Source organism: Stenella coeruleoalba (assembly GCF_951394435.1).
Source record: "Stenella coeruleoalba genome assembly, chromosome: 1".
Taxonomy (NCBI): domain Eukaryota; kingdom Metazoa; phylum Chordata; class Mammalia; order Artiodactyla; family Delphinidae; genus Stenella; species Stenella coeruleoalba.
In genome coordinates this window covers 73,555,475-73,576,578 of record NC_137169.1, presented here as the reverse complement: position 1 = coordinate 73,576,578, position 21,104 = coordinate 73,555,475, and the positions used below count along the sequence as shown (strand labels likewise).

Below are 21,104 nucleotides of genomic sequence, written 5' to 3'. Positions count from 1 at the left end.
TATCATGTTATAAAATGCATCAATATTTATAAATGTTTGTAGTAACAAAGCAATAAAAATGGTAAGCTATTAAAATAATTACCTAAAAATGTATTTCTTGAGGTAAAGGACAACTATAGAAACACACATTAATCAACCTGGCTAAAACCGGAAGAGGTAATGGTGAAGCGTAAAAGCGCCTCTAAAGAAAAAAGTATAAATTCATAGTTCATTATTACAATAGTATGAGGGCTCTTGTAGTGTCAGTCTTTTAAATATGAATATTTTCAACATTATTTTAAGAATAATTTAGACTAATAGCATCATGAAAAAGCAGAAACACTTTTAGATACTATGGAATAAATCTAATAGTTTTTCAGTAAATACACAGTTGGAATAGACTAGTGGACATTTGACCCTCTCTTGCTCTGTTCTCACCCAAATACATAAAAGCTAGGAATCCATAAGCATCTGTGGTGTATGCAGAAAATAAATCAGGAAATAAGGGCACTAAATAGAATCCAAGACTCAATAAATTGTTTTATCTTTTCAAGATACTTTAATTTTGCAGTTATTGATTAATTATAAAACACAGTTGTTTTCAGCATTTCCTAGCTACAGTAGTGCATAGGAAATTCCATTCTAAACAAAGAAGTAATTAATGAAATAACAACACACCTTAACATTTTACATTGATAGGTTACAGTTTACAAGGTGCTTTCACGTACATTATTTCATTTGATTCTTCAACAAGCAGAAAAAACAGTGGGAAAGAAATATGATTTTTTTAGGCTTACAATGAGTATTTTCAGGCCAATGGGCAGTCACTACAAGAACATATCAGAACAAGACAGCAGTGCCCACAAGCCACAATATCTTTTTGGTAGGCTGACAGTTTGATATCAATTGGATATTTAGCATCAGTGAAGGAGGAAGGAATCAGAACAGACACGAGGTTCTCATGATATTCAAAGAATTGTAAGAACACTGTAGAGTAAGAAGAAAGATGCCCTAAAATATAGCCTTACTGAGACTTGCTTCTAAGCATGTTATCCCTTCAAAACGTCAAGAAGAGTCGTCACAACATGTGAAAATTAGAAGGGACCTTAGAAACTGCCTAATGGAACTCTTCCATTTCATAGATTAGAGAACTGAGGCCAAGGTCATTGCTGATAGTGACAGACCAGGCTTGACAGATGCCTTGACTTTCAGTCTAGGGCTCCTTCCTCGACAATGCCGTGTCATTATTTCTTCTGTTTCAAATAACGTAATCTGATATTAAATACTGATTCATTCCACTTATTTATTAATCAAACTTTTATCTTATTTTTGGCTCAATTGTGGCTGAAACTGGGAGTTTTATATAATTCTAAGATATTCTAATTCAATGTACTTGAGTGGTCAGAAATAGACTCCGTTGATATATTTGAAAGCTTGCTGGTGTCCTTTAAATGGAGAGTTAAAATGGAACGGCTAAATATCCCTCAAAACCAATGTATGCCTAGGGTAATCGACCTAGGTAGATTCTATAGCAAATTGTGCCGGGCAGTAGTAATTTCATATTTTTTTTTTTTTTTAGAATTCATAGAAATCTTTTTAATTACTGAAAACTAAAAATGTAATAATCAAAATGTCACCCCCATGATTTACTAAAATTATTTTGTAATAATTTTACAATAATATACAACAAAGGTACCATAGCATTTATAGCATACATATAGAATACATGATGAGCATGTTCTTGGGTCTAAATGAAATACAAAAAAAGTAATTAAAATTTTTTAGATTTATTAACATGATATATTTTTGTTACATAAAACTTGCTACAGCAAAGTATTTCATATTTTTCTTGCACATTTTAAATATAGGTGACCAACAAATCAGTATCAGCTTTTAAGTGACATGACCATGCAGAAACACTTGACAACCAAAAGATGTACAGACTGATAAGGAGAATATCTCAGACAGATTTTTTCAGTGTCTTCAAAGGTTTTACAAGGGTGTGGTACAGATGAAAAGAAGTAGAATCAGTGACCTACCTGCACCGATAATGAAGCAAATAGAGTGCTTATATACATTAAGACCAGTTTGATTAAACACAACTCATCTTGTATGCATATAAATTGATCATAAAAAATGAACACAGTTTATTTTCAACTATTTTGGTGTGTTGTTTTAAGATAGGTCACTGACACATAGAGATAAAACCAGACAGGAAATTTAAAAGCAAAGAAAAAACATATTTAAAAAACTGAGTTAAGCCGTGGAGTCTCAACAAACAGTGAACGAAATGTGCAAAAGTGCTTGAAATTTCCACATGACAGCAATGATAAGTCAATTGGCAAAAAAGTATATTAAAAAAAACTAAACTCAAATACTAAAATTGTATCTGCATGATCATAATTCCATTTACTGAAAGAAGAGGCAAGAAATTACAACATATCTAAAAATACCACACCTCAAAACTAAAACACAGTTGTGGTAGTTTTATAAATTTTGTCCCCTTTCCTCATTGCTGAGGCATAGGATGAAAGCCAAAGTTGCAACAGGGCCTCTACCTCAGGCTGACAAATACAGTACACCAGCATAATCACCTGACAACAACTTTTGTTCTTACTGTGACAAAACAAAGCAAAGCAAAGCAAAATAAACAAAAAAACCTCTATATTTAAACAAAAGTGCCTCTATATTGTTTACAAGAATCAAGCCACTTGTTTGACTTAGCTAAGTATTTGTTCACTTAATGTTCTTTTTACTTCATTTCTCTTCCTTTCAAAAGTTTACAATGGGGACTATTTGAGAAACTTAAAAATGTGTCACTTTCATTAGTCATGTTCTATTAAAATACTGGCTAAAACCCTTATGGAAAGTTAAAGTTTAGAAATCTTAGAACTCTTCTCTGATACCTACATAAATGCTGGTATCAAGTGAGAGAACCTGGGCGATGATGATCCATATCATTAGCTTTTCCTGCAAAGGAGACACGCTTGTCATACTGCACAGGCTGGTCGCTTATTTACTCGAGGGGAGGATGACAGGAAAGGCGGTGAAGTGAAATAGAGCTTCTGATCTGTAGGAATCCAAATTGCTGGGTCTAGCTACTCTGTATTAGTTCTAGGAAAGTTATTGTTTTATTTGTATAAATATCCTTGGTGTAAAGACATTCTATCTTCAAAAATTGTCCAGCGTTTTGGCAAAACCTAATATGAGCTACTCAAAGTAAAAATAATTATTAGAAAGTATATCCTTAAGCAACTAACAAAAATATTGGTAAGAACTACTAAAAGCAACATATATCCTTCCCTTCCAATGTCACATAGCCGTAACACTGCCCATCTGCAACACCAGCAAAATAAAATGAAGCACTATTTGCAGAAAAATTAATGAAAATGAAACGGGAAGAAATGGATTTAGGAGAAGAGGAGAAAGACGAACCAAAGAGAAGCAGGAAAGTGTCTAGTTCTGTGTTATGGCACAGACAATGCTTGCTTAGCGGTGCCTTGTTACATAGTTGGATGTAGAGTGCACAGACGGATGACGGCAATAAAGACCTCACTCAGTCGCTGGAATGAAGGAACTAGGTAACTGCTTCGACAAGAACGGTCTCAGCTCTACCTTATCTCTTAACAGAGTGCAAAGACTGAGTGTGAGCTCTGATGTCATCTTGTTGCTCATCTCTAAAATTCACAAAATTCTTTTCCACATTTTTCTGTTATAGAGACACGGATATCTTCTTCTTCATAGTCATCAAAATTGCTGGTATCTCCAGAGCCTCTGAACTTTGGTATGAATGGAGCTTCAACCTATAATTGACACAGAGAGAGAAACAAGAGTGATATTGTGATTTATAATAAGAAATATATATTTGGTCTTTGTGCCAGTTACTGGCACAAAGCTCCTAAAACCCTTGGATTTCCTGAGTTGAGAGTGGCAAAAAGTGTCTTTTGTTATGTTAATGAGGTGTCTTTGGGAAAGCCCCTAAGTAACCTAAGGATGGAGGCTGGTTCCCAGGGGACCCAACCCTGTGATTAGAAGGTTGGAACTTTCAATCCCACTCCCTGACCTTCTGGGAGGGGAGAGGGACTGGAGACTGAGTTCAGTTACCAATGGACAATGAATGAATCAATCATGCCTATGTAATGAGGCCTCCATAAAACCCCAAAAGGAAGGGGTTTGGGTTTCGAAGAGCTCCTGGGTTGGTGAACAAGTGGGGATTTGGGGAGAGTGGCTTGGAGAGAGCAGGAAGCTCTGAGCCCCTTCCCACACACCTTGCCCTGTGCCTCTCTTCCATCTGGCTATTCCTGAGTTATACCCCTTTATAATAAGCTGGTCACCCAGTAAGTAGTTTCTCAGTTCTGTGAGCCACTCTAGCAAATTAATCGACCCCCAGGTGTTTGTGGGAATCTTGACCTATAGCCCATTAGTCAGAAGCAAAAACTGGACTGGCAATTGGTATCTCCAGATAGATAGTGTCAGAAGTGTTAACTGCTTGGTGATATGGAAAAAGAGGAAAAACAAATGCCAGAGAATTTCCAAACAAACACTAAGGAAAATAAATTCCGCCTATTTACTACACAGTGGCAATCTTTAAATGCCTTTAAGTCCCTAAATGATCACAACATTAAAAGAAGAAGCAAACTATAGGTTTGCTATTTATCTCAATATTTTCATTCAAGGAATGGTACAGGCCAACAACAATACTTGAGATTTCTAGGATAATTAACTGCTGGCATCAAAATGCTGGCACTTAAGGTTACAGAACTCCAGTTTTTCCTGTATCAGTTCTTTACTTCTAAAGTCCATTTTCTATCCCCTTTTCCTTAATTCCTTCCTCCTGAGGTTACAGATAATTCAGATTTATTTTTAATCATTTTTTTTTAAATTCCCAACACTATTTTGTTAAAATAGCTGGCTATCAAAAATTTCTGAGAAATTTGAAAAAAATCTCTTTTAGAATTACAAAATTGTTAAATTCTGAACAGTTTTCTCTTTGGATCCTAAAAATAAAATGTCTTTCCATTACTTAAAATATGGTCTGTATAAAGATAATGCGGTGTACTGAATATGTTTGAGGAAAAGATGTGAAAAATTGAAACAATAACACCACAATTTACACAGCATCTATAATGTTTACTAACAATTATATGCAGGCTGTTTCATTTCTTCCTCAACATAACACTGTGAGGGAGGCAGGGAAGGTAGCCTTATTCCCATTTTACAGATTATAAGACAGAAAGTTGACCAAATTCATGTGACTAATAAGTGGCTAAAGCAGGTTTCAAATTCATTAGGTCTCCACTTCCAGTCCAGAGCTGTTTCTAATATTTATACCAGTGGTTTCCAAAGTTTTTTGATTTATATGCCCTTTAGTAAAACATTTTTGAGTATATATCACCAATAAATGTATAGTTATTTATTTATAAATTATTTACACACATGGCTGAACTATTATAAGATACACACAAACAAGACATCTAAAAAGAATAAGGTAAAAAATAAGTAGGAATGGGAAGTCTAATATGTTATTGTTTGCCAGATGGTTGCCTATGTGCCCTGCATTGGGGCCTGCAGTTCTGCACTGCACAGAAGAATGGGCTAAGCAGACAGTCGCCTCATGTCTACTAGCAAGGCAGCAGTTTAGGATCACACCTACTGAGACAATCTCTGGAAAATGATTGTACAGTTTGAGCTGTCCAGGCCATTTTCTCCCATTTTTTGTCTTTCTGCCAGATGCCTTTGTCTATTCCGTTGTTCATGAGCACTTGGTCAGAGAATAAAAAAGGACTATGAAAACTGTTCAAATTTACTATCATTTTTGTACTTCTCTACATACTTAGAATTGAGATGATAGTAAAACAAATGGCTATGTTAAAGTACTGAATTATTTCTGTTTGTAAATTATCCAGAGAGCCCCAAGTCCATTTTTGTTAATCATCAAGATTTGCTATTGATCAATTTGCCCAATAAAATAACCTGTTTGTTTTAGTGTGCTACTTCTTGGCAGATAAGCTGTTTACTACCTGAGATAAATCCAGCCCTTGGAAAGCACTGAGCAGTAGAAGTTCTACCCATTTTAAGAATAATTGTTTAAAATACATGATATGTAAAGATTAGTAAATGTTGGCTAAAATAAAATTGAAAATATTCATTATACATCATAAATCTTTAAGATACTAATAAAAAGTACAAACTTCAACAAAGTCTAATCAATTCATCTAAATATAGCATTAACTAACAATAATATAATAAATATAATATAAATAGTGCTAATTACAAAGGGATATAAATGATTTTATAGGAAAATATAAATTTCTATAATTGACTTTATAAGAGGCAAAAATTTGAAGAGGCCAATATCCACAGGAGAATTAATTTCTTAAAATTTCCAAGGTATAAATATAATTCCTATGTTCCTTAAATTTCCCAAAGAATAAGAAACATGGAAAATTTCCAGACTCATTTTATGAATCCATATAATCTCAACTCCAGAAAACAAAAAGTATAGATCAATAAAACTTATGACTATGGAAGTAAAAATCCTAAATAAAACTTTAGCAAATTGATTTTAGGCAGATATTAAAATAATAATACCCTATGATTAAATGATGTTCACTTCAGGAATGTTAGGATATCTCACTGATGTAACTCCTTATACTAATATGTCAAAGAAGGTAAAATACGGTACACTAGCAATCAAGGATATTTCCTTAAGCTGATCAGGAATACTTATCCAAGACAAATAGCTAATTTTATATTTGGTGGTAAAGCATAAAAGGCATTCCCATTCAAAAGAGGAACAAGATAAGACAGCTCAACAGGCCCACAGTTTTAAAATATTATTCTAGACATTCTAGCATATATAATAAAACAAAATGGAAATAAAAGATACAAATATTGAAAAAGAAGAGGCAAATGACACCTCCACCCACTGTGATTATCTGTCAATAAAATCCAAGGAAATCAATAACAGAATTTATTTAGTAAGGTAGCCAATTGTAACAAACATAGAAATGTTTTCTCCCTTGTGCTCTTACAATGGACGAGAAACACATTCACAGTAGCAACCAAAATATAAATTTAAGGAATAACTTTGAGAGAGAAATTGGACCTGTATGAGGGAAGGGGTTTCTAAAACTTTATCAAATGACAGAAAATATCTGAATAACTGCAGAAATATAACATGCTCATTAAAAAGAACCCTAAAGATTTTGGTTCTCTTCTAATTAATATACTGTAATCCCAATTAAGATCCCCCAGTACAACATAAATATTTGGAAAGACCAATAAAACAGAGGAGTTATTGTTTAATGGGTACAGAGTTTCAGTTTTGCAAGAAGAAAAAGTTCTGGAGATGGATGGTGGTGATGGTGGCACAACAATATTAATGTACTTAATGCCACTGAACTGTACACTTACATATGGTTAAGATATTAAATTTTACGTTATGTGTACTTTACTACAATAAAACTGGAAAAAATTGAATTATGTATTTTTCATAAATATTTATAAGAATTCCACATATTAAATATATAAGTATTTTGAAAATTGAAATAAAAAACATTATAAAGCTACATAAAATGGTGTGGTGGTGTGGTATACAGTACAAGAAGAGACAAAAAGAGCTCATAAAAAATGAAGTTCAGAAACAGACTGAAGTATATAATAATTTAGTATTAGGAAAGGTAGAGTTTCAAATAAGCAGTCAGATAATTATTATTCAACAAATGCTAAGAGGATAATTGGTTAACTATTAAACAACAATAACAAAAAGAAGTTAGATCAAAAAGCACTAAAAGAAAATGTAGATTAAATAAGTCACCCAAATAGAATCTTGTAGTAGGTAGTAATTGTGATGTAATGGCCTGAAGCTAAGGGGAAAATGCAGGGTCGGAAGAAGTAGATCTACTACTGAAGGTGGTCACTGAAGTCATGGGAATGGACTGTGGTGAGGAAAAGCACAGAGAAAAGGAATAAATATGCCAACTGTTAATAGAGGTGCTGTCTGGATGATGGGATTATGATGATTTCAAATCTATTTACTTAACAGATTACCTGATGATAACTATATGAAACATACCTCAACCAGAAAGAAAAATAGAGCCTGGACCAATCTATTTAATCTTTCTCTCCAAACTACTCTTCCTTTTGCATCCTCTACCTTAATACAAATCTTAAGGATGAGAAATCTGATGCTTTAAAGTGGTTAAGTAATTTGCTTGAGATCTCACTCCTAGTGGTTGTCTGATCTGGGATTCAGATCAATGTCTACCTAACCCCAGAGTTCATGCTCGCTCTCTTCTGCCTTCTGAGGCAGAGTCTTCCTACTCCAAAATTGCTCAAAGCATGAAAGTCAAGCATGTAATATGTAAAATCTATGAATATCTTATGAAACAATGTACTGTTGAGTGGTTTGGGGCTTTATTTTAATAACCATGTTAAAAGGCCTTTAAAGGGGGTAATGTGATCTTGGAATTGGGAATCTGAAGAACTTGGAATCAAACATAGGCATTATTTAGCAGCTGTATGATTATGTTTAAAGCAGTTAGCCTTTCTGAGCTGATTTTCTTATCAGTAAAATGGGGAAAATGGTACCACTTATCCCATAGGATTACTTCAAAGATTAAAATGAGAGGTTACAGAGTTGCTTTCATTAATTTGAAAGTACTGCACTGGTGCTAGGAAATTTAGAAAAAAACATGAAAATATAAAATATTTATTTATTAGATCTAAAATCTATTTTAAATTGCTTTGGACCTTGTTCTTGACTACATAACACAACCAGCTGAGATAATGATGCTAACGGCTATGTTTCAATGACTTTAATGGTTAGAGAGTTTTTGAACCCCTTTGAGATGCAAAGGCTGTACTGCACTCACATTGTCTTGGTCTTGATATATTTTCTATTTGCTGCATTCTAAAATTCTTTTAATGTTTTTAAAAAAATCTTTTATAAAAAATATAAATTAGAAAAACTGTGCTATTAATAATTTGAGCATTTACATTTTTTTCCTAAGGAAATTCACTCATGTGGCTGCATGGCATTATTAAATATGGCAAATTTCTGAAACATTAGAAGTTTTTGTTTTATGAAAAAAAAGAAAAAATTAACATATTCAAGATGAAGACACTTTATTCATACAAACTATCTTTAACTGGGCATTTAAGAAGCAAAAGGAGAGATGAAAGTAATTCAGCACCGCAAAATCTTTTCTTAAATGTCTCAATTTATTACAAAGGTAAAGTAATAATGACTGAAAAATATCTGATGAATCCAGCACTTAAACGTTATTATATCTGGCTGTATGCCAATTCTGGGTACGAGAATATATTTGCTTACATATCATCCTACTAGTGTGGCTTCACATCAGTTTTGAAGTGCAAACCATTACGACATTGTCTAATATATAATTGTCATGGCATTATGAAAAGAGGCATGGGTAGGAAAAATTTAACCAGGAAAACATTTCAATTGGTGGTCAAAATAGAATATACACTTTCCCTTCTATCAAGGAGAAAACTCATTTTTAAGTTGTGGGCTATAAAGGTTAAGTCTTGCATAAGATTAATTCAAAAGGTAAAAAAAAAATAAAACCATGTGTTAAGTTAAAGATACCTCTACTACATATAATTTAAACAGCAACTTTTAAAAAGCTTTTAAATTAAAGAAAGAAAAGGCTCACCTTCCTCTGGTAAATAGCAATCCAATCAGTTGTGGCAAACCACTTGTGAGTTTTTATATCACTCACACCATTCTTTAGATTTCCAAACCGCTTCGTCAGGTCCACCTGCAGCAGGTTCCTTAGAAGGTCCTTGAGATCTGAACTGAAGTGAGAAGGGAATCGAACCTGCAAAACAGACCATGTGGTAAAACACACATTCCAAAATTTTTTTTTGAGGTGATAGATCATTATATAAACAAAAATATAGGGGCTTCCATGGTGGCACAGTGGTTGAGAGTCCACCTGCCGATGCAGGGGACACGGGTTCATGCCCCGGTCCAGGAAGATCCCACATGCCGCAGAGCAGCTGGGCCCGTGAGCCATGGCCGCTGAGCCTGCGTGTCCGGAGCCTGTGCTCCGCAACGGGAGAGGCCACAACAGTGAGAGGCCCACGTACCGCAAAAAAAAAAAATAATAAAAAAAATAAAAAAATGTAGTGATGACCTTCAGATATTTTTAACTACACACTTCAGTCTCCATAGTAGTCTTTAAAAAAGAGAACTGAGTCAATGAATTAAAACTGTTCTCTTAGGGCCTTGTTTTGGTCATGGACTCTCTTTAAGAACATGGGCCCCTCTCCAGAAAAATGTGCATAACTACAGAACTTTTCCAGCAATGTCAGAAGGTTTACCCATCTTCAAGAGAGACCCCTTGGATCCCACATGATAAATCTTGTGTCTTAGCAACATACAAATTTAAACTTGCAACTTAAATAGAAAAACACCATATGAAAGATATCAGTATGTACATTTTTGAAAGAGATGATCAAAAAGGAAGTCTAAAAATGACTATAAAAATCCACACTGCCTTTCATAGCATAGGAAACTACTTTTCTTTTACTTATGAGTGACTTTTAAAAATAATTCTGCTATTATGCAATAGTGCAAAAAATGATTTAGATTGGTTTAAAAGCATTTTCTACTTTCTAAACTGTGAAGACTTTACAATTAGTTGACTGGCCCCCAGGCTTAAAAACAAACAAAAAACCCCCAAATAACTGAAGATGTTATATATCAAGTAATCAATAAAATAAAGTACCAGTCATTGGAGACCTAGGTCTACTTTTTGTTTTGTTTAAACACATTCTTCTCCTCTCTCTACTCCAACCTAACTCCCGGTTTTCACCCTATTATTAATATGGGTACTGAAAAATTAAATTAAAATGAGTACTACTAAAGGATGATATTAGAAGAAACAGCTGCATCTATGTCTCCTTACTCTTCCTTCATTACTACCACCTCTCCATTATCCTTTTCAACTTGTGTTCGATCATTTCCACTGCCCTCTTCCCCATCACACACACAGGTATGTATGTGCATATACCTACATGTGTGTGAGCACATGCACTTTCATTTTAATCCCATTTTCCTATCGTGCACTTACAGGTCCCATTTCATGTTCCCACCTTCACTAAATACAAACATTATTCTCTGGATTATCATGGCCTTAACTTCAAACTGACCATAAATCTCTGAAGAAATGCTTTAAAGGGTTAACAGATCCATTTCTGAACTTGCATTCTTTCTTTTGTTCTCTACAAGTGCCACCATCACCTTATAACTTGCAATGTGCATCATTACATTACCTCAGGTGATCTTCACAGTGCACTCATTCATTTAACTATGCTGAAGTATTTGTGCATGTCTGTCTCACCCAGACTGTGAGCTTCTGGAGGGAAGGTACTATGCTATTTTTGTGTTTCTATTCCCAGGATTTATTAGATCACTTCAAATAATATACTTCATCCATTCCACAATTACCTATTGAGTACCTACTATGTACCAGGCACTGTTCTAGGTGCTGAATATACAACAGTGAGCAAAAACAAAGTCTGATTTCTTGGTACTTACATCCTAGTTGGATATGACATACTTGGTGAATATGGTATTAACTCTGTTCTAAAGATGGAGAAACTAAGATTTCAGAGACATTATATACCTTACCCAGTCATGACACTATAAAGTAGCAGAGCTGGGATGAGAAATCTTGTCTTACAGTTCCCAGCCTCATGAATTTTGCTCTTTATTACATTATCTTCAAACATATAGAACTTCTTAATTTATATTCTGACTGTGAAAAAGTTCAACATACTTGATATACATTCTCATGTTCTCAAAGCAGAAGTTAAATCATTAGGATGCAAAGCTAGAAATCTATGGCAATGCTAGATTCATAACCATAGTCTTCTGATTGCCACTCTCATGCTATTCTGTGAATAAATATTTCTCAAAGTGTGGTCCTAGGGACCACTTTCATCTAAATCAACTGGGAAGTAGAGGATGATAATGCAGATAACTGGGGCTTATCTCAGATGTTAATGGTATTGGGCCTGAAAATCTGAGCTTCTATCTCCAAGTAATTCATCTGTACATGAAAGCTTGAGAAGCACTATTTGTAACACTATTTACTATTTATACAGAAGTTTTATTTTTTCTTCTAGTGACAGATCAAAAAACAATTTTAGTGTAAGTAATAAACTAAGTCACCATCATACCAGAGGAAAAGTAGTATTGTGTCAAGCAAACAAAGACTATTTGAAGGCTGAAGGTTTGGGGTCAACTCATATTAGCAACTAAAAAAACTTCATTTTTGCAAAGCCTATATTATTACAGATTATTAGAGGTTTTATGTTCTTAAAAAAAAAAAAAAAGATGTGAACTACCACCCTCTCTAGTTTTTGCTTTTGACACAATGGCTTATTAGAAGTTAGGCACTATGCCAAACAGTTTATATTCACTGGCTCATAAAATCCAGAACGTAACACCGAGGTAAATACGATTATTATCCCCACTTTACAGGTGATGCAGTTAAAACCTACAGAGATTAAGTAATTGGCCCAGATTGCAGAGATAATAAGTGGTAAGGCTATAATTGCAAACCAGGCTCTCCAACTCCAGGGTATATACTCTAGCTTCAGGTTGTCAGGAACCTTATAAAAGAATGAAAATTTCATCTTAAAAATACTTGCTGCACATTTCCTCATTTATCCTACTTGGAGTAAAAACTAGAGAATATAGGGTATTCAAAGACACACTGTCCACTTGAAAAATACCACGATTATTTATACAATGGTTATATTCTAATTTTGTTTAGATTCCAAAGGAATAACTCATTTGAAGTATACTTATCTTCATTTAGAATAGAGTTTGCATGAACTGTTCAATATAATGTATCAGTTATTCTCCACTTCATGATGTTCGGAATGGCAGACAGTGATGTACTACATATAAACTATCTTCTGAATTCAGGTAATATGCAATGCAATGGATAAAGAATATATACACCTGAATAAAGTAGTTTTTTATGTAGAATGCAGATACAGTGATGGTCTTGAATTAGTTAATGAGAACATTTATTTGGTTACTCCCCAGAACAGTGATTCTCAAATGGGGAATGGTGGTAGAGGGTTGTGATGGTAGATATCAGAACCATTTGGGAATCTTTTCAAATTCTAGACATGTCCTCCTCATCTCCACATCACACCCTCTTCTTCCCCAGAGATTATGATAGGTAGTCCACACTCCCATAGTAAACCATGTTAATGATGGGAATCTGTCATACCCTTAAAGTCTACTGGAGGGGAAATAATGAGAATCATTGTGAAAGTATTTTTTCCATGATTGTTCTGAAATGTAATCAGAAATGGAGTTTCTTTGTTGACTGAACTTTCCAAAGTGCTATGTTGATGTATCAACTGAAATTAGCAAACTAGAAAATAAATGAAATTATGTTTTAAATGCAAGACCTTTATTTATAGTATGTTAACCTGGAAACACCAAAGACTTCTATAATGGGATGATTCAAAACTGTATCAAATTTTGATACTGTATTGTTTCTATCACTGTTATCAATTATAACTGCTGTAGATGTCAAAAGTAAAATCAGAATTATAGAATATTGCAGCTAGAGGGAGCTTAATTTAGTCTAAACCTTCATTTTAAAGATGAGGAACCTTCTTTTTTTTTTTTTTTTTAAAGAAAGATAAGGAACTCTAGCTTCAGTGAGACTACCAACTCAGTTAATTTCGTTGTTGGGAAAATAACTTAATTCTTTTGACTCCTACGTGTTTCTTCAGTCCATGATAGCACAAAATATATGACAGGGCAAATAATGTGAAAATAGCTGTAAAGAGCTAGATATGGAAAAGAGACAGTCTAACCCCTTTCAACCAGTAGAGGTGAGTGATAAGGTTATTGGAAACTGGCATTATTTAACATGAAAGAGGTGTTTGTGCAATATGTACTCCCTAGAGTGTTTATTGGGTCTTCTTTCCCCTAATATTTCCTGTTTAGGAATGTTTTTCAACCCTTAGAGACCAAGTTACTTCTGAGTTTCCTAATGATATATTCTTAAGAATAAATCTGTTTCTACAGTGAGGTACAGACACACACAACAAGCTTTTAACACATCATGTGTATCAAAATCATCTGTAATAATTTAAAAAATACAGATGTTTGGAATACACAGAAGACCAACAGAATCAGTATCTCTGAGAATGGGCATCTATTTCATGAAAGCTTCATGAAGGCAGAGACCACAGCTGATTTGCTGTATCCAGCACTGGTCTGTCATATACCATGAGCTTAATAAATATTTAATGAATGCATGAACTTAAATTCAACAAACACTGATTCAATACCATCTATGTGCTAGGCACTGATGTGCTTGGGATAGAGTAGTAAACCAAAGAGAGACAAAGATTCCTGCCTCCACAGTGTTTATATTCTAGTGAGAAAGAAACTTAGCAACAAGAGTGACCCTTTAAAAATGTTGTTATCCTGACAAAACCTTGCTTTGTAAGGTCTTTATTTTTTTACTCTGAAGAAAATGGGGAATCACTGCAAAGTTCTGAAAGGAGTAACAGGATCTGACTTAATGTTAGAGAGCAGTATCAGTGAAGGTGGTAAGAGGTAGTTGAATTCTGCATATATTTTAAAGATAGAGCCAAAATGGTTTTCCTGTGCATCAAATACGGAGTGAGGACTCCAGGGTGTTTTGTCTTGAGTAACTGAAAGTAGCTGAAAGGATAATGTTGCCATCAACTGAGATGGGAAAGATGGTGGGAAGAACAGATTAGCTATGGAAAAGAAAAATCTGTCAGTTTTAGGTTGAATTTGAGATATTTATTAGACCGCTGAGTGGAGATTTCAGGTAGGAAGTTGGATACAAAAGTCTGCAACTCAATGAGTCACGTATGGACGGAAAAAATGAATTTGGGAGCTGTCAGATAGCATTAAAAGTCATAACGAGAATGAGACCACCAATAGAAGAAATGCAGGAAAAGAAGAGGATCAAGGCAAAGAGATTTAGAAGGAAAGATGAGTAATTCAGGAATAAAACTAAGATTATGAAGAGTCACTGAAGCCAAGTGAAGGAGTAATGAATGAACCACTGAACTAGATTCTGTTTCTCTTTTTGCCACAAACTAGCTTTTATCTTTGGGCAATTCTGAGCCTTGATTTACCTACACATAGGATAAGGGAGTTAAATTAAGTAAAATGGAACATTCTTGTCATCTTAAAAATTCTACTAAGCTATTTCTTTAGTAGAAAGAATATCTGGGTTCCAATCCCAACTCCAGTTACATACATTCTCTATGCTTTAGGGCTAACTCTTTTACCTTTCTGAGTCTCACCTCATCTATAAAATGATAAGAGTATATTTCATCTGGCAAGTATGAAAATAAATTAGTTAACTTTTATGAAACGGCCTTTTTTTTTTTTTTTGGCTGTGCCATGCAGCTTATGAGATCTTAATCTTAGTTCCCCAACCAGGGATTGAACCCAGGCCCAAGGCAGTGAAAGCACCAAGTCCTAACCACTGGACTGCCAGGGAACTCCCTGTGGAACTGCCTTGCATCTTGCAGGCACTAATTCAATACATGTTTCATTTTTAAGTCTTTTCATTAGGATAATATTTTAATGAGCTGAAGTTGAATTTCTGAATCAAAGAAGGAACCTGGAAGTCAGCAATATCTATCATTATGTTTCCAGACTACCCAAGGGCACTTGTGCTAGAAAAGTCATTGGAGAGTGTAAGAGCTTCCTCTTTTCTTCTTGTCTCATGCTCCACCTGTTAAATTTGTACAACAAACACTCTCTTCTTTTCCTAAGGTTCTTAAATTTGATAGAGGCAGGGAGAAAATGGACAGCCATAACCGTTTTGTAAGGACAGAATTGTGAATATAGCTGATACCTTAAACAACTTTGTCAAATTATATTACATAATATGTTAAAACAACTGTGAAATTTACTCTGAATTAAGCAAACGGAGTATTGTTCTGCTTTCAGCACTGATTATAAAGTCTTGTACATTTTAGTTTTAGGAGTAACTATTACTTTCTAAAAATGTAAGAAGTTACATCCAGAAAGCAAATCAGTGCATGTTATTATAGTATCCATACTGGGTGATTTAACTTCACTGACTCTTTTTTAACTTTAGAAATAAAATAAGACCAAAATCAAGTTTGTCTACACTCAGCTTAATCACAGAAATTACAAAGTTGATCTTTGATTGAAGAAGAGAAAAATTTTACCACTATTCTTCTGCAATTTATAGAGGAAAAGATTGTTCAACCAGTAACATTATCTTTTATGCATCAGGGTAAAATTTACTGGGCTTAAATGACTCAAAAGGGTTTGCATACAGTAAATAATCTGTTAACTTCTGTCCACATGCATACTGGAATAAATTTTGAGAAATCCTCTCTCTAAATTAGTACAGTTCAAGAAATCTACCATCCCAGTAAAAAAATTATCTAGAAAAACTGAGCATATACATTAGTTAATTTTTCAAAACACATAACAACTTTTCATACATTAGGGTTCCTAATAGATAGGGTGCTAAATTCCACACTGCCTCATAGGACCCAGGGAAAGTTTAATCAACCTGGATCCTATATATAAAAAGAAACATCTAGGACATTAACAAAATACTTATAAATATTAGTACCATGATTGTGGGCTCTCTGATCTGTTCTTACCTATGCAGAAACAGTGCACAGACATAATGAATTCAGATGGTTGCAAAAGGTTATTACCCACCCCATCCTCATTCCATCCCCTGCAAAACAAGTTGGAATCATTTGCCCATAGGACCCCTAAGGTAAGGACTGTCTCAAAGCAGGTATTAAGAAGAATTTTAAATGTCCACAGCAAGGTGTTAAAACACGGCCCTGTATTTTATGTAAATGGTATAACTGCTTTTGTACTTCATGAAAATAACTCCTGCATACTGTTAAGTCTCTTTAACTGTAGCCATGCCAAATTGAAAATGGCATTTTAATTTCTCCAAAAGCATTAACAATGGTGCCTTAGAAAAAGTGTAGTGGTATATCTGTATATGTGTATATTACTTAGGAATACACAAAAAAGAGAAAATATAGCAGGCCTGAGACTGCTACCCTTTAGGAAGGCCTGCCTGCGAGTTTGGCAAATGGCAGGTATCTGGGAATTGGAATGGTGATTCAAAGTGCCAGACATTGAAAAGAAACTTCCTTAAATGACAAGAGTGGCTCACTGTACCTAGACTGTTGGTACAAATAATATGGTTTATGCTGAACATCTGTTTTTGTTCTGGGAGTCTGGGATTTTGCTATGTGTTAGGTAGGGGGTGTATATGTAATCCCAATAAAACCCTTGGGCACTGAGTCTTTACTGTGCTTCCCTGATAGATAACATTTCATCCATGTTGCCAAATTTGTTGCTGGAGGAATGAAGCATCCTTTTTGACTCCTTTGGGAGAGGGCTCTTGAAAGCTTGTGCTGGCTTCCTCTGGACATTACCCCATGTGACTTTTGCCTTTGCTGATTTTAGTTTATAAACTTTTTTGTAAGGTACTTGTTACAATGAAAGGTATTCATTCCTTGAGTATTACTACATGCTGAATTTTGTGAGTCGTCCTAGTGAATCACCTAACCTGGGAATGGTCTTGGGGACCTTGGACATAGAAGGGAATAGCCATCTGGCTGCTAATCAACTACACTTCATGTGAATGTGGATTGCTCTTTAGGAAAAAGTTAACTAACTCTTGGGGGCTTCCCTGGTGGCGCAGTGGTTGAGAGTCCGCCTGCCGATGCAGGGGACATGGGTTCGTGCCCTGGTCCGGGAGGATCACACATGCCGCAGAGCGGCTGGGCCTGTGAGCCGTGGCCACTGGGCCTGCACGTCCGAAGCCTGTACTCTGCAACGGGAGGGGCCACAACAGTGAGAAGCCCGCATACCGCAAAAAAAAAAAAAAAAAAAAAAAAAATTAACTCACTCTTGGATCATTTTGTGTATACATACGTTTACAACTTTATATTTTGTATAGTGTCTCCTTGTACATTTTTGGTGCTCATTAAAAATGGAATAATATTTACTTCATACAAAATGGAGCTAAGAATTTTTTTTAATTACGTAAGTCAAAAACTCTAACTTTAGGGCTTCCCTGGTGGCGCAGTGGTTGAGAGTCTGCCTGCCGATGCAGTGGATGCGGGTTCGTAACCCGGTCTGGGAAGATCCCACATGCCGCGGAGCGGCTGGGCCCGTAAGCCATGGCTGCTGAGCCTGTGCGTCCGGAGCTTGTGCTCTGCAACGGGAGAGGCCGCAACAGTGAGAGGTCTGCGTACCGCAAAAAAACCCAAAAAACAAAAAACTCTAACTTTAAGGTTTCCACACAGCTGTTACTTGCCTGCCACCTTATCTGCAAATGTCATTTTTGAATACAACGTTAACTTTTATATTAACAAGGGTAATGCAGCCAGATAGAGTTGCTGTGGAAACCATAACTGATTCTTGTATAGAGTATATGGCACTGAAGTATTAAATTTAAAGACTATATACAGAAACTCAGCATATGTATTGCTAGGATGAGGCACAGTTAATGTGGGAATTATAAGACTTTTCTGTTAACTATGCATTTCTAAACCTGAATCTTAATATTGCATGAATAATTTGACATTTAAATACCACCTCCAACTCCCTCTTGCGAGAACACTGGAATCACAACTAACTACTGAACAATCATTGACAGAAAGACACTGGAACTCACCAAGAAAGATACCCCACATCCAAGACAAAGGAGAGCTGCAATGAGATGGTAGGAGGGGCGCAATCACAATAAAATCAAATCCCAAAACTGCTGGGTTGGCGACTCTCAACTGGAGAACAATTATACCACAGAAGTCCACACACTGGAGTGAAGGTTCTGAGCCCTAGGTTCTGACTTCCCAACCTGGGGGTCTGGCAATGGGAGGAGGAATCCTCAGAGAATCAGACTTGAAGGCCAATGGAGTTTGATTGCAGGACTTTGACAGGACTGGGGGAAACAGAGACTCCATTCTTGGAGGGCAGACACAAAATAGTGTGTGCATCAGGACCCGGGGGAAGGAGGAGTGACCCCATAGGAGACAAAACCAGACCTACCTGCTAGTGTTGGAGGGTCTCCTGCGGGGGGCGGGGTGGAGTGGCTGTGGCTCACTGCAGGGACAAGGACACTGGCAGCAGAAGTTCTGGGAAGTACTCACTGGAGTCAGCCCTCCTGGAGTCCGCCATTAGCCCCACCAAAGAGCCTGTAGGCAGCAGTGCTGGGTCGCCTCAGGCCAAACAGCCAACAGGGAGGGAACCCAGCCCCACCCATCAGCATACAAGCAGATTAAAGTTTTACTGAGCTCTGCCCACCAGAGGGATGCCCAGCTCTACCCACTACCAGTCCCTCCCATCAGGAAGGTTGCACAAGCCTCTTAGATAGCCTCAACCACCAGAGGGCAGAGAGCAAAAGCAAGAAGAACTACAATCCTGCAGCCTGCAGAATGAAACCACAAACACAGAAAGATAGACAAAATGAAAAGGCAGAGGACTATGTCCCAGATGAAGGAACAAGTTAAAACCTGAGAAAAACAACTAAATGAAGTGGAGATAGGCAACTTTCCAGAAAATTCAGAATAATGATAGTGAAGATGATTGAGGCCCTTGGAAAAAGAATGGAGGCAAGGATCAAGAAGATGCAAGAAATGTTTAACAAAGACCCAGAAGAATTAAAGAACAAACAAACAGAGATGAACAATACAATAACTGAAATGAAAAATACACTAGAAGGAATCAACAGCAGAATAACTGAGGCAGAAGAATGGATAAGTGACCTAGAAGACATAATGGTGGAAATCACTGCCACAGAGCAGAATAAAGAAAAAAGAATGAAAAGAAATGAAGACAGCCTAGGAGACTCTGGGACAACATTAAATGCACCAACATTCACATTATAGGGGTCCCAGAAGGAAAAGAGAGAAAGGACCCAAGAAAATATTTGAAGAGATTATAGTAGAAAGCTTACCTAACGAGATTATAGTAGAAAACTTCCCTAACATGGGAAAGGAAATAGCCACCCAAGTCCAGGAAGCACAGAGAGTCCCAGGCAGGATAAACCCAAGGAGAAACAAGCCGAGACACATAGTAATCAAACTGAAAAAAATTAAAGACAAAAAAAATATTAAAATAAACAAGGAAAAAATGACAAATAGCATGCAAGGTAACTCCATACATTTAACAGCTGATTTATCAGCAGAAATTCTGCAAGCCAGAAGCGAGTGGTATGATATATTTAAAGTGATGAAAGGGAACAACCTACAACCAAGAATACTCTACCAGGCAAGAATCTCATTCAGATTCGACAGAGAAATCAAAAGCTTTACAGACAAGCAATAGCTAAGAGAATTCACCACCAAACCAGCTCTACAACAAATGCTAAAGAGTCTTCTCTAAGTGGGAAACACAAGAGAAGAAAAGGACCTACAAAAACAAACCCAAAACAATTAAGAAAATGGTAATAGGAACATACATATCGATAATTACCTTAAATGTGAATAGATTACACACTCCAACCAAAAGACAGACTGGCTGAATGGATACAAAAACAAGACCTGTATATATGCTGTCTACAAGAGACCCACTTCAGACCTAGGGACACATACAGACTGAAAGTGAGGGGACGGAAAAAGATATTCCATGCAAATGGAAATCAAAAGAAAGCTGGAGTAGCAATTCTCATATAAGACAAAATAGACTTTAAAATAAAGACTGTTACAAGAGACAAAGAAGGAGACAACATAATAATCACGGGATCAATCCAAGAAGAAGATATAACAATTGTAAATATTTATGCACCCAACATAGGAGCACCTCAATACATAAGGCAAATGCTAACAGCCATAAAAGGGGAAATCAACAGTAACAGAATCATACTAGGGGACTTTAACAGCCGACTTTCACCAATGGACAAATCATCCAAAATGAAAATAAAAAAGGAAACACAGGCTTTAAATGACACAATAGACTAGATAGGTTTAATTGATATTTATAGGACATTCCACCTGAAAACAGAAGATTACACTTTCTTCTCAAGTGCACATGGAACATTCTCCAGAATAGA

The 21,104-nt window shown here is 35.8% G+C and overlaps 1 protein-coding gene across 7 annotated transcripts in view; it reads right to left on the bottom strand.

Moving 5' to 3' along the window:
* Window positions 1-550: 550 nt before the first annotated feature.
* PRKACB (protein kinase cAMP-activated catalytic subunit beta) overlaps window positions 551-21,104 on the bottom strand; it is a 141,789-nt gene continuing 121,235 nt past the window's right edge. For all 7 annotated transcript variants that reach the window (XM_079924901.1, XM_079924899.1, XM_079924898.1 and 4 more), the window contains 2 exons: window positions 9,660-9,824; window positions 551-3,782 (listed from right to left, as the gene is read on the bottom strand). In XM_079924901.1, the coding sequence (XP_079781027.1) occupies window positions 3,657-3,782; window positions 9,660-9,824 (291 nt within the window). In that variant the 3' untranslated portion in view covers window positions 551-3,656. The remainder of the gene's footprint in view (window positions 3,783-9,659; window positions 9,825-21,104) is intronic.